We start from the raw sequence: 14,418 nt of genomic DNA, 5'->3' as shown, positions 1-14,418 counted from the left end.
ACTTTTTTTAAATAGATCTTTGAGAACAAAAAAGTATGTAAGTAACTCTAGAGATAAACTTGGAAGCATTACTTCACAAAAAGGGTGAAGGATGATTGTATCAGCATTTCTATACTAGAAGTTGGCTTACAATAGTGAATGAATGTAAGAGTAAATGAGACAGGCATAAGACCATCTGTATGAGAACAATGGGTTAGTATATATTTTTCATTATGTAGACTTTGACAACGTATCTAATATGTGACGCATTGCATTATTCTATGTGGCCCTAACTGAAATCAGAAACCTAGGATTCTGTGTATTTTATATGTCTAAAGTGAAACATTCTTGTCTGATTTTTTTTTCCTTTTGGAAACTCAAATGTTACCGAAGAAGTAGGAGTTGTACAGACTATAAAAAAAACATGTGCAAACTCTCATTTTGAACCATTTAGTCAAAAAATCAGATTTTTTTCTAGATATTGCTGTGAAGAGGAACCCCCCCCTCCTTACCTTTGTGCTGTAACAACCCTGTGGATTATTATAATAAAGATATGTATTTATAAGAAGAAGCTTTGCCTCCATGAAAGAACAGTCTGCTATACTTATTGGTTAATAACAGTATTGCTATAATTATTGGTTAAAAGTAGTATTGTTTTCCTTCAAAACTGTGCTCAATTATTGTACTTCGGTAAAGTGATAGGGATATTGCCTGAGGCATAAAAGTAAAATAAAAATTATATTTTGACTCTAAAAATCACAAAATCTACCACCAAATTTCCTTACCTTCCACAATTCAATTAGTTTATTAATGGTACTGTGACCTTCCATTGGGATTAGCAATATAGTTACTTAGAGCCACATTATGTGCTGAATGTACAATGGGTGCAAATGTTGTGCTCTTTTATGACAATTTTCACCAACACAGCACTTACAATCAAAACATGACTTATCATACTGAGACAATTTTAGAAGACTTTTACAAGTGCTCATACTTACTTTACTTTGGTAAATACAATGTCTACATCAGTGCTGGTGATATCGTACTGAGACAATTTTAGAAGAGTTTTACAAGTGCTCATACTTACTTTACTTTGGTAAATACAATGTCTACATCAGTGCTGGTGACGTTTTTGCCGTCAATGATTCTACAGTCTTTACACAGTTTTACAAAATTCTTCCCATTCATTTCTTTGCCAGTTGCCTTTGTATCTCCATGAATTGCGAATTTTCTGAAAGCCTCCAGTAAAGAGTCCACTTCTGAACCTTCTGCCATTTTAAACTGCACAACATAATCAGAAATAACATAAATGAACTTCAAATGAACATATGATGTGAAATTCCATATACAGGGATGTTCTATCATACAAATTCTGCTTCTGAAATGTTTTTGACAGCGCTAGTTAAGTTTATGAAATGCAAAAGGCATTTATGTGCAAGGCTGTTTACCAATAAATAGATTACATAATCAGAAATAACAATGTTTTTTATTTAAGCAATGATTCTGAACTCCACTGAAAACTTGTCACAACACATTTGGACAACCCAAGCAATAAAACAGAAATAAAACAAACAATAATAATTTCAGTTTTCATTATCTACAGTATTGTTACACAGATTTTTTAGAATCACATTACTTGCAATCTTTTATACAAATTGGTAGAATTTACTGAATGTTCCAGTATTTAAAAATAAATTAATGTTGACATTGTCATGGATGAGATGCAGAGGCATGGGGCACACTGGGGCAGATTCCAAAAGACTTGCTCTTGGTGTAAGTGCAAGGCCTATCTATGAAGCTGACTTACACTGGCAGTAAGTCACTTTTGCCAATAGCAAGTCTTTTGGATTCAGGACCAGCATAGGGCTAATGCACAGGTTTGGGAATGGTCATTTCTGCGTACATTTCACATACATTGTGTGGATCCATTGCACAGCCAATATGTTACATGTAGTGAGAGTTTCGTGGGCTTGTTGTGCCCCTTTGTGATGATGGGGACAGTGTGCATGCTCGGTCTACTTGGGGCTTCTCTTGGTATTAAAAAAAAAAAAAAAAAAAAAAAAGGAAAGAAGAAGAGGCTTTGAATTGGTGATGTCATTCTGGATTTTGCGAGGGGGGTCTTGGCATGTCAGTGGTGGTAGCTTTGTGGCTGTAGCTTGGTTTAGGATTCATTGGGGGGGTTGGTGGGCCATGCTTAACTTGAGGTATTGGCCTCAGTGAAGTTGCAAATGATTTTCACTGGCTTTAGGCTGGTCAGTGTGGCCATTGCCATGCATGCATGTCATGACCAGCAGGTCCCTCAGCTGTGCTATATCCACAATGTGTGTAATGCACAAATTCATCCAGCAGCAAAATGGAATTACATTATGGTTTTCTGATTTCTGCTGTGTAGCCTGGGAGTTGCTTGGCTGCGTGAGGCACTCCTTCTGTCCATTGTGAGGGGAAGAATATATTGCTGTGAGCTTGGCTGGTTGACAGCTGTGTGTTCTGCCCCATGTAGCTGTGGCTTGCCATTGGTGATGGAGAAGAATGTAGCTTTTCTGAGGTGTGGAGGAGCAGAGGCGGGACAGTGGGTAGAGTGGATGGCACAGTGCACCATGCAAAAGGGTACTCAGGGGAGCGGGTGTGCTGTTGCGATGGAGCAAAGTGTTTTGGCTATTTCTTTTTGCACATCTAGTGTGGGTGGCTTGAGCAAACAATGGAGTGCATGGATGCAGCGCAGATCTACTGGGGGTTGCAGCATGTCTTTGTGTTCGGTCAGCAGAGGGGCCTGTGTGTATTGCAGGCAGGTCTGTTTTACACTTGGAGCAGAAAAAATAAAGGAAGGTTGTTTTTGTTGTCAAGGGACCGGGCTTGGGAACTCGCATCCGGAGGTTGTCTGGGGTGGTCCTTGTTGGCACTGTTGTGGTGTTGACTGGGATTGCTGGCAATCTTGCCTTTTGTCGTGGATGAGATACGGTGCAGTTGTTGTGTTCATGGGCATGGCATTAGCAATCTAAACATTATGCTGGAGGTTGCGCTGTGCATGCGCAGTGTGGTGCTGATCCTCAGCTTTGTATGGTCCTCTTTGGTTTTGTAAATGTTTCGATGTTTGCCTCATATTTTGGCCCCTTTGTTGGGATGGAGCAGGCCGTGCAGGGTTTGTTCACAGATGAATTGGTGGAGAGTCCTTGAGGCCCTTGCATAGGTGACACCCATTGTTTGTAGTTGAGTTGGAAGCTGCAGAAATTTTGGTATTGGACTTCATATGCTTCTGAAGATTCATACCAAAGTGGGATGTGTTGTTCAGGCAACTTTCTCATTGGTTTGCTGGGCAGCCAAATACAGGGTTGGGGACATGCTTTTGTGTTTGGGTTTGTGTGCAGTGCATGCATGTGGCTTATTGAATCTCTTGCCTGAAAACAGTGTTTAAGAGCTCTGTTGTGTTTAAAATGCAAAGCATTCAGACGATGCTGGGGTCCACTGATACATGGACACTACATGCTTGGCTGGTGCTGAAAGTTTCTTGTTGCGTTTCCTTCCTTCCCTCTTTCCTTGGTGGACAGTCACTGGCTTGCTTACGGTGTTCTCTTTGGTGGTCCATGTTGAGGGGGGGTTGGTCATTTCTATTTGACTTGCTAGTTCATTGGTGATTGCCTTCTTCGTCATTTGGAAGTCTTTTCTCATGGCAGTCAGTGTAATAGCATTTGTTTTTGGGGTTGCTATTGAGAACATGGGCTGCACTGTGTTGGGTGGCTGTGCCCTGTGGCTTCTAATCTCAGCAGTTCTGTAGATATTGAATAACTTGGTGTGCATTTCTTTTCTGGATGATTTCTTCCCTTGTTAGTACACATTCTGCTGTAAAATGCGGGAATTCTTTTTACAGTACTATAACGTTTGAAAGCTAAAATTGTCAAAGTGTGGGTTGATATAGTTTCTGAACAATTTTTGTTATCAAGACAGCAATAATGACTATCAATATAATTTGAACATATTAATAAATGATTTCTTATTGCATTAGTCCACTTGAAGAGCAGGAGTATTTCTGGTATTGCACCCTGTAGCCATTTTCTGATATCTTACATTAGTTTAAGTAGCTTTAACAAGGAAGAACAAAGGTGTGGATAATGAGTTGATTAGGTATAGCTATTACTGCTGTGCTGTTTTCCCCTATGCTAATACTTAGATGTAAGTCAATGGAACAAAATCAAAGTAATGCTTTGCACAGCAATATTAGAGGATCCTTTACTCATATGGAACTATATTTAATCTCATTTTAGTCTGCATAATTCCACAGTAAAGTAACTTACTTGTAGTCACCAGAATGACATGTGGTGTGGTATACCTGTCAACTGTACAGTATTTTGCCTTATAGATTTGGTCCGTTGTCATAAAATTGTGGCTTTCTGACAAATTAGTGGCAAATCATTAAAGGCTGAAGTTAGAAAATACAGACACAAGGAAGGATAAAGACTGACACTGGGGCTGAAGTTAGTAAGTAATGGTATGATGTGGGGAATATAGTTTAAGTAGGAATAGGCAGTTAAGAAATGTAATTAGTTAAATGTTAAATGTAGATAGCAGACAGACACTGAGTTCCTGCTCTGCTCCCCCCCTCTTCTTTCCTTAGAATGGTGCCTTCTGACAAGTTATAGTAAAGTCTTAAGACTGTGGTCAGAAATAATGAGTTGCGGACTTCATACCATTCTGAATATCCATGGCACCGCAACCTGTTCTATCAACATTTTAAGTTTGTAAGAAGAATATTTAAAATACTACCTGATGGCATTTTGTAAAGATGCTAGTCAGCTATTAGGTTTGCTGCATTGTGTCCATTTGTTTCATATTATGTTGGTTAGTGTACCTCATTTGGAGATGGAAGGTTAAGAGCTAGGCAGATAGTGTTACAATATAAGTTAGTTTGGTGTATACAGGGCGCTAACTGATATGGTCTGGAATCGCAAGGTTATACAGGTTGTGGATATTGATAGGTCCCTTCATGTGTGGGGTTTAGTTTTAACATACTTGTCTGGTAGTTAAATTTATCTTGGGTATTTGATATGGTCATTGGAAGCATAGCTGTAGTTATGGCTGTTTTGCCATAGATGTGAGTGGCAGTGGTACATTCCTTCTCGAGTTGGCAGGATAAGTTGTCCTTGAAGATATCTTGGAATGCGTATGTATTTTGGATGATTTACATGTCTTTTCTTTCTTGCAGATGGGGTCTTGGAGCGCTGTGGCTGTAATTGGGAACAGGTGGGTATAAGGTGGAGCCTTCTCGTTACATATTAGAGGGTTTACTTTTGTCCTTTTCTTTGTAGACGGTGGTGTGCTGAGTACCAGCTGGGGAGATACACAGTGAATTTGCAGATGATGGAAGCAGTGGCAAGCGAGGAGGTTACACATGGGAGACACAAGGGGCAGCAGTTAATGACAGAAATTGCTGAAGTGCAGAAGGCATCAAGCAGTGGCTTGAAAAGGGGATTTGAAAGGTGAGGTTTTGATAGGATGGGTGTTCTTGCCACTGGAATGGGGCACACGGAGGGTCTGAGTAATCACCTTGATAAGGCATGTTAGAGCTCTGTGTTTAATTAGCGGGAGCTGATTATTGTGTTGATATAGGAGGCAAGTAAGGAAGAGGTAGGTAGGGGGGCCAAGGGGAAAAACTGTTAGGGATGGTTTATGGGGAGTGTGGGGATCCCATGGGATGAGTAGAGTCATGACACTTATAGGAGCACAGGAACTTATTAGGCTACAGCCCTATGGATTTTACAAGCCGGTGAAGTTTAATCCTTGCTTTCTTGGAAACCTGTTGTGGTTGTAGTCACTCATCTAGTTGTTTGTACTGTATGTGGGGGAAGGGCTAATGAAGTGTGTGATGGGATGCTGGAGTTTGTTCCTAATGGATGGTATCTTTGGGGTGACAAATTTGTCCCTTGAGTAGGTAGTGTTAATGTTACATACCAGGTGAATGTTTTACAGAATAGCACAAGGATTATTTCACTTGAGGTTTGGGAGAATTTTATTGATAGGGTTTTAGGAAGCATGGTAGGTAGGTGGCTGTGTTGGGGTAGTTTTAGAAACTGGGTGCATTGTTACAGGGGAGTTAGAAGGTTTAAAGGAAGCTTGGTTGCAGGATAAGGCAGCGGTAGCACAGATCTTAATTACTTACTAGTGGTATAGGTAACATAAGGAAATAGAGCTTTCGAGGAGAAAGGCCAGGGACAAACAGGTGTTAAGCATGGTTTGATAATGAGTGAATTGGGGGTGTTTATGGCTGGGCACATAGAGTACTTTATTGCTGAGCATAGGTGTATTTTCAGGAATTGGGTCATGGGGTGCTGGTTTTCTGCCATCTAAGGTTAGGACATTAAAATTTTGGAGTTAAACTTTACCTACGGTAATTGAGTTTTTGCACAGCCAGAATTGGGTAGTTGGCGGGCTAAGGTGATAGGCTACAGTTGACAGGGTCCAGGGTGTGAGACTTGATACTGGTTGTTTTGACTGGGTGGCGATTTGAGTTCAAGGGGTTATAGCTTGTGGTTTTGCTGTGGTTATAGGTTGTCAATCCGTTCAGGTTGAGCCATGATTTCAGCTTGGAAGGAAGTGGGCTAAAAGGGCATGTATTCTCTTGATGTGGATGTTCCAGTGGTACAGTGAGGTCACGGTAATCCTACTTTATTTAGTTTCATTAGGGTGTGTTTCAGTGATGATATGGTAAGGTGGGTTTGTGACAGGATTCTAAGGTGCTTTGCAGATGAGCCACATGCTCCAGGGATCTAAACCTTGTCATCAGAATGAACAAAACATGCTGGAGGTATAGGTTCCTGACCCAGAGACTCCCCATACTCTGGAATAGACTGCCCATACATGTCAAGCAGAGCGCCTCATTGGCCCTCTTCAAAAGGAACCTTGATGATTGGATGGGAGATGGGAAATTCACCACGGGGATCATGTCAGTCGCCCTGCTAGACAGGGGTCCAGAGAAGTAAATATTGTGGGAAGAAATATCCAGGAAATTGTTATGGTTTGGCTTGCATAGGCCCTAGGGCCAATAGCCCAGTACCAGCCTATGAACCTATGAACCTATGGGTGCACCGAATGATGTTTGGCTTGACCCTTCCCTTTATGAGAAGTAGTGGGTTGAACAATTGGGGTAGAAAGGAGGGGGAACAGTCTGGTCAGGCTGGTTGGTGGAGAAGAGGGATAGGCTTGCCCTCTTCTGTTCCCCCTCTGGTGTCTGGATGTTCATTTCAAGGATCTGGGGAAAAGGAAAATGAGCAGCTGGAGGAAGCTTGCTGAGTAGACAAGCAAGCTGAGGTAAGGATGCTGCTTATTTGGTGGAAGGTAATTCAAGGAATGGTATCTGAAGTGAGATGGGACTCTGCTTCATAAGTAAAGTAAACGAGCAGAGGTATGGACCCTGCTTGTTGGGCAGAGTGAGTAGGTATGCTGCCCTGATTAACATTGCAAGGATGGTGCTTCATAAGTAAAGTAAGTGAGCACAGGTATGGATGCTGCTTACCGGTGCTGGGTGAGTAGGTACGCTGCCCTGATTAACATTACAAGGATGTCATGCTGCGTTTCGAATCAATTATATTATGAACAGTTGTAATTAATGAATTGGTAAACAAAGCTATGTTATGGAAATTTAACAAAGGTCGTCAAATGTCATTTGGTGTGATGTGTTTATTGAAGGGGACCAGGACAAATGAAGTTTGGCAACAAACCAAGTTGTCCCGGGATATCTTCATGGGGGGGGGGTTAGGTTGATATTAAGGGGAGTTAAGTGTGTTGGGGATGTGAAAGGGTTAAGTGGTGGCAGGGATGGTTGGGAGGAAATGAGATAAAGATGGGGAGGGGCTTAAGAGGTTTAGTCTAGTGTAGCTGGGTAAGCAATTACATTTTGGTGTGAACTTGCTACCCACCCACCCTCCCTTTTTTCGTTGGTGGGCTGGGGGGATTAGGGTTATTTATCAGTGGGGGTAGGTGGAGAAGAGGGATAGGCTTGCCCTCTTCTGTTCCCCCTCTGGTGTCTGGATGTTCAAGTCAAGGAGCTCGGGAAAGGAAAATGAGTAGTTGGAGGAAGCTTGCGGAATAGATAAGCAAGCTGAGGTAAGGATGTTGCTTATTTGGTGGAAGGTAATTCAAGGAATGGTGTCTGAAGTGAGATGGGATGCTGCTTCATAAGTAAAGTAAGTGAGCAGAGGTATGGACCCTGCTTGTTGGGCAGGGTAAGTAGGTATGCTGCCCTGATTAACATTGCAAGGATGGTGCTTCATAAGTAAAGTAAGTGAGGAGAGATATGGATGCTGCATACCAGCGCAGGGTGAGTAGGTGCGCTGTCCTGATTAACATTACAAGGATGTTATGCTGTGTTTAGAATCAATTATATTATGAAGATTTGTAATTAATGAACTGGATGAACAAAGCTATGTTATGGAAATTTAATAAAGGTAGTCAAATATCATCTGGTGTGATGTGTTTATTGAAGGGGATCAGGACAACAAATCTCTAGAGTTAGACGTAACCTTGTTGACATATACTTTACCAAATGACAGATTTTAGATGCTGAAAGTGTATTATTTTTGTAGCTTTTTTCTGTTGTTAAGAAGGGTGCATTGATAGTTTTGCATGGAGCTTAAAACTCCTGCCATGACACCATGAAAGACTAAGCCCTCTATGCTTCTCTACCAAGCATTGGTGGAGAGGCTGCTACATTTCCATGCTTACTGCAAAAGGGGAGAATTTTGTTCTGGAATACAGGTTGTCAGCTATGGCTTGCAGGTGACACCTTATACTGAAAATTAGCAAGTATCAACTTTTCTAAAGAACTAAGTTGGTTTTGCTTACCCCATATGTCTTGCTGATGCATATATATATATTTGCCGGTTTACCTTTATATCGTCGCTCACATATGATCGACCTACCACTTCGTCGACACGTTTTCCGCAAATTCAAATCTGCAACACATCTTAAATATCGAATTAATGTCGAATTTCGATGTTTCCGGCCACGCCACCTCCACACCAGTGCTACCTTGGGTCAAAAGAGTGCGAGATTTAGCCATTTGCATATATGGTTTTCGGCATTTGGGACGTTCGCATTTCGGAGTTCGCAGAAGTGTGATCGATCATGTTGAGATCACCATTTTAGAGGTAAACCATATTTGACTAATACCTACAATGGCATCATGTTGTGGCTGTAGATTATTGACCAATACCTACCATTAAATAATTATATGTGTATGGACATGGAGGAAAACCTGACTAGGCAATGAAACTAAAACATCAGAAAACATACCATAATCACTTCTGTTTGTCAAAACTACTTGCAACTTTAGCATCAAGAATATAAAAAAAATTGAAATTACTAGAAAACAAGGATGTGTGGAAATTATGGATGAACAAAGCAAATTATTTATAATAACTGTCCCTCACACACGCATATTCTGCAAAAGTGAATGAGTCTTCTACTTATATACTGGTCAGTAAAGAACTTCCTGTTTCTGTGCAGGAGTAATATTTCCTGTTTAGTTTTGAAACCAAAGTGCCCGTCTGAAAACTAGAATTAAGTCTTTCATCAAGTTACACTCTCATATGCCTCTTATCCTTGTCGCCAATTTGAAGTGAGCTAGTACTATTTCCCATCAAAATCCTGTCACCATATAATAGTCCTTTAGTACTCTAATTTAGTGCAAATTATAATTACAAGACTACAGGATATTCATGAAAAACTGAATAAACAGAAGGACAGTTCTTTCTGCAATAACACAGAGCAGGATTGCCTGTCTCCTGGGGAAGGTGCTGCATTTCATAAATTGTCACATTTTGCAGATAAAGCTAAGGAATAACAGGTGACATAGTACAGTTTTTGTTTAAGTCTCAGTAAGATGATTCCTTGAGATCTGTTGCCCATTTGTCTTTTTTCTCATGTTTTATTTTCCTAGGCTTCTTATGCTCAAATAGAAGTTTTCTAATTGTTTGTAGTATTAGTTTATGGAGTGATATCACAATAACAGGGACAATAAATGGAATGGAAAAATATACTTTAAGCCACATTTTGCTCTTTATCCAAGTACGTGTGATCTATATGTTAATATGTATAAGAAGACAGTGCCCCTTCCAAAATTGCCTTTTAAAATACACTTTATGTTTCACTAATTTTAGATGTGAGCAATTGCATTACTGAGCAAATACTGTCCTTCATTTTACAAGATAATAAAGACGTTTCTTGTTTTAAAAAAAAGATTAGGTTTGTCTCAAGGAGTCTCTGGGGAAACACCTAGTGGTGATCCTTGAGGGGTTGTCTTACTATCAGTTTATAAAAAGTCTATATACACTTCAGTCATGCTATAAAGAAATTATATACTACACTGTGTTACTGCAATAAGATTACAACTGTCCCTATTTGCCATGTTTTTTCTAGCAGAAAAGATCTATTAACCCTAGCATCTCCTTTGTAAGAAACAGAGAATGATATCCCAGTATATATTCTGCAATACATGTTCATGTAATTATGTACACTAACTTAATTATTTTTATTTCTTTCTATGTTTTACACAATAATATTGTACATCTGACTGTAATCCATAGAATGTTTGAGGTATCAATAAACAGATTTCAAGCTCTGTTTTCCAGTACTTTAGTCAAAAGAACTATTACTAATATCTATATGCTTGTATTGCTTAATGTTACAAATGGCCTTCCTTAATGAAGAAGACCCACTACTATATGTAGATATTTTACAGGGACCACCACCCTCCCAAAGAAAAGACAGTCTACTGGGATAAAATGGCCTCCTTTGCAAGTTTAAAGTCTCCAGATGACCCCTAATTAATTTTTGTCAAGCAGATGAACATTTTTTATATTAGTCTAGGAACTAATACCAGGGGCAATAATGGTATCTCTTGCTCATAAAAAGGCATTTTAAGAGAACAATTAAAAAAACAAGTCTTTAAAGACATTTGTAGTTGTAATAAAAATATATTCCCAAAGACTTTGATCAATAAATCGAGATCCATGATGCACAATGACCTGCTATTGCTGTTATGTGCACAGATTTGCTCTATTTAAGTGACTTAATTAGAGCGACACCACATTCAGCAACAAGCAATGAAAACTAATCAAAACCTTTCCTTCCATTAAAGATATTACTAGCTGTTAGACATTTTCTCTACAGTGAAATGAAAGAGTCACAGTATATTAGTACTAAGATTAGCAAAGCTTCAATATTAAAAAGATCAAGTCAGAAATAATAAAAAGGAAAACCAAGACATTTCTGCTAAACCACTTCCACATTTCTTTAATATGACATAGCTTTGCATATATGAAGGAACAAGACATTATATAAAGTTTTTTCATACTGTATTTTACAACAGAATACTCCTTTTACATTCAGCATTTGCCTCTAGCTCATATTGCACTGCTTTGTAAACTGCATTTTTTATATTACTTCCAAATTAAACATCCAGACCTTTTCTTGCTATACCAGTCACTCAACAGATCCAATCTTGTGTGTTTTTCTAAGAGGCAAGGTAAACTTTATCAAACTTCTCATAAGCTTTTTTTAATACTATTTTACTATGATATCATATTTTTCCACTTAACAGCTTGCTATACAGAGCATGTTGCCAAACAGCATTTGAACAAGTATTAAAAAAAAATTTGCATAAGAAAATTCAGACATGTAATTTCTCATTCAAAAGATGAACAAAGGCATACCCAGAGAAATTACCTTTTTTTAATTTTTACATTACATGATACTTGACTTTGTTTAAAATTCCTAGAATGACTTTGTTTCATTGCTCATAGCTTTTGAATATGAGCCTTCTACCTGAACAGATGGGAGAAAGAATGGATACCATATACAGTGCCACTAGAACATTCTGTCCTGCTCTGAAACCATGTTTTTCTACAGTGCTTTGTTTCTAGCTATCACAGCTGGAATGAAAAAGTGACAAAATGCTATTACTGACAACATACCAGTCACATGCTGTTAAATAACATTAGTTTAGAATTACACATAAGTTGGCAATTTATATAAGACATGGTAGTGATTTACAGTACTGAAGCTACAGTCTGACTACATGCAAACAATAAGCAATATTCACCCACGTACTAGAGTCTATATGCATGCCCAGGAATGCAACGTTCAGAAACATAGGTAATTTAAATTTGTTGAAAGACTGAATGAGTCCCCTGAAGGTTTCAAAGAGGTAATATGAAAGACTCAATAAAACAAATTAAATAAAGAACTTTGCTACATGCAACAGATAGAGGACACCTAAGGGAATCAACATTGAGGCTGACTTGAGAATGAACCCAGATCATGGTAACACATAAAAGGAGGTTGCGGTGACATAGTTGTTGGTATATAGTTCATAGGTACTTACTAGGCTACTGATCTGTGTGGATCTTAAGAATTCTGACCTTACATTTCCATAGTCGCTTTTAGCTCTTACATTTTGCATATGAATAATACTAAAAAAGATGTTCCAATTGCATCTTACCCTTATTTTGAGATACAAGATAATCTCTTCTTTAAAATAAAATTTGAAAAGAAAGTCTGTATAAATTTAGTGGTAAACCTTATAGGAAACTAGAAATTAAATTAGTGCATAATCAGTATTAGAAGGTCACCTGGGAATGAACAAAACTAAGGCAAGAGTGTTAGCCAGATTGTATTCACCAAGTATAATGAAACAATTGAAAATATATGTACTTTTTGTCCTGAATTCAGAAAATGGCAGCCCACCCTCAGCATAGGAGTCCATTATTTTGAATGCTTGTTAGATGTGACATTGAATGCATTGCTATGGACATGGTGGGAGGTATTAGTGTATCCGAACAATTGGTATCAGAACATACTAATAATAATCAAGTGTGCTACAAAACTTCAAGAAGCTGTACCACTATGAGGGCAATGCTGCATCTAACAGGCTCTATCCCATTTGAACAGATATCCAAGGGTCTGCTTGACAAAAAGTGTCATAGAGCATGATGCTAGTTTACAGGATAGACAACAGCTGGTTATGCCCATAGTAAAGGACAGCATGCAGAAAGCCCAGGAGATACAATAATATGTTTATAATAAGAATGCAAGACTTTGATGATTTAACCCAGAGAATCAGGTATTCTCCATAAAGCACAAAGTTAATTTAAGTGGCATTACATACAATTCAACTGTACAGATTTTCGCAGAATGTCCAGGTTTTTGCCTCATATTTTTGGTCTGTTTCTCATAAAATTTTGGTTTTCTGCCAAATCATTGGCAAATCATTGAGAACTGAAATCAGAAAATAATGGCAGACATTTGAGTTTCAGACTTCATATCCTTCAAAAATCCATGCTAATGCAAAACCTGTTATTCTATCAACTTTCTAGGTTTGTAAGAGCAATATTTAAAAAGTGTCCCTATTTTTGGGCTTTTGTCCGTCCCCCGTCCCCCTGTTATTTATGGCTTTATTTAGATTTCTTGTTTTAAGAGGTTGAGAGATATGAGTGGCAAAGCTTCTTTGGGATCATTGAAAGGTTAAATGAGGTGAACTACAACAATAGACGGCTAGGAAAGAGAAACAGCAAATCCTTCACATTTATGTACAGAAGACATAAAAAGAAATAGAACATTCCTTGTTTAGTTTTCAAGCTGAAATTTACACAGAAGATATCAGAGAATATGTACCTGAAGTACAGTTAAAATAATGCTTGCTAAAGGTACAAAACAGGAAATGAGAGAATGTTTAGAATAAACAAAGGATAGTTCTCCTAGCAGGTCTGAGAGCACAACAGACAAAATGTACTAAAGACAAAACACTTGGAGTGAACAACAGAGTACCAGAGTCACAGAAACAATTAAGAGAAGCTCACAAGAATCACACATGAATGGAGCAGCCTCACAGCATTCATGCCTAAGCGTGATGAAAGTATCAGATTATGTAGCAACTTTACAAAACTAAATAGCATTCCAGTGTTTGATTAGTTACCCCACACAAAGAAATGATGAACTGATAGAAGACCTAGGAAATACAAGATGCTAGACTTGACTAACGGACATTGGCAGGCATCACATTCCTCCTTTGAAAAAAAAGAACCACTGATCGTCTTTTTTCAGTGTACAATGCCACCATTTAGCCCATGTAGAGCCCAAGCTACCTTTCAAAGATTTACAGATTCATTCAGATAGTCACCGGGTTTACAAAGCAGACCAGGTCCACAGATGATAATCAACTTGCCAGTTCTCCTACTCATATGGCACCTCTTGCCTGCAAGAGGGCAAAACAAGTCAGGCCCAGGATGAATTTTATGGGCACCCATGCAATCATCAAGGTTTGTCTTTAGGAAAGTGATGGTATCACTCTGTTTACATGTATTAGGATAACATTCCAGAGACTGGGAAGCACTGATTAATGCATCTGTCCACTGACTACTCCATCTGTCCAGGATGTCTTATTTACATGTT

General features: G+C 38.8%; 1 protein-coding gene across 6 annotated transcripts in view; it reads right to left on the bottom strand.

The window, feature by feature from the left end:
* Positions 1-14,418, bottom strand: part of TPPP3 (tubulin polymerization promoting protein family member 3) — a 354,310-nt gene that overhangs the window by 151,464 nt on the left and 188,428 nt on the right. For all 6 annotated transcript variants that reach the window (XM_044081377.1, XM_044081382.1, XM_044081379.1 and 3 more), the window contains one exon: positions 1,067-1,260. In XM_044081377.1, coding sequence (XP_043937312.1) covers positions 1,067-1,254 — 188 coding nt within the window. In that variant the 5' untranslated portion in view covers positions 1,255-1,260. The remainder of the gene's footprint in view (positions 1-1,066; positions 1,261-14,418) is intronic.

The sequence above is a fragment of the Protopterus annectens genome, chromosome 8.part0, assembly GCF_019279795.1.
Source record: "Protopterus annectens isolate FY-2018-M chromosome 8.part0, PAN1.0, whole genome shotgun sequence".
Lineage (NCBI taxonomy): Eukaryota > Metazoa > Chordata > Ceratodontiformes > Protopteridae > Protopterus > Protopterus annectens.
This window is presented reverse-complemented; position numbering and strand designations above follow the sequence as displayed.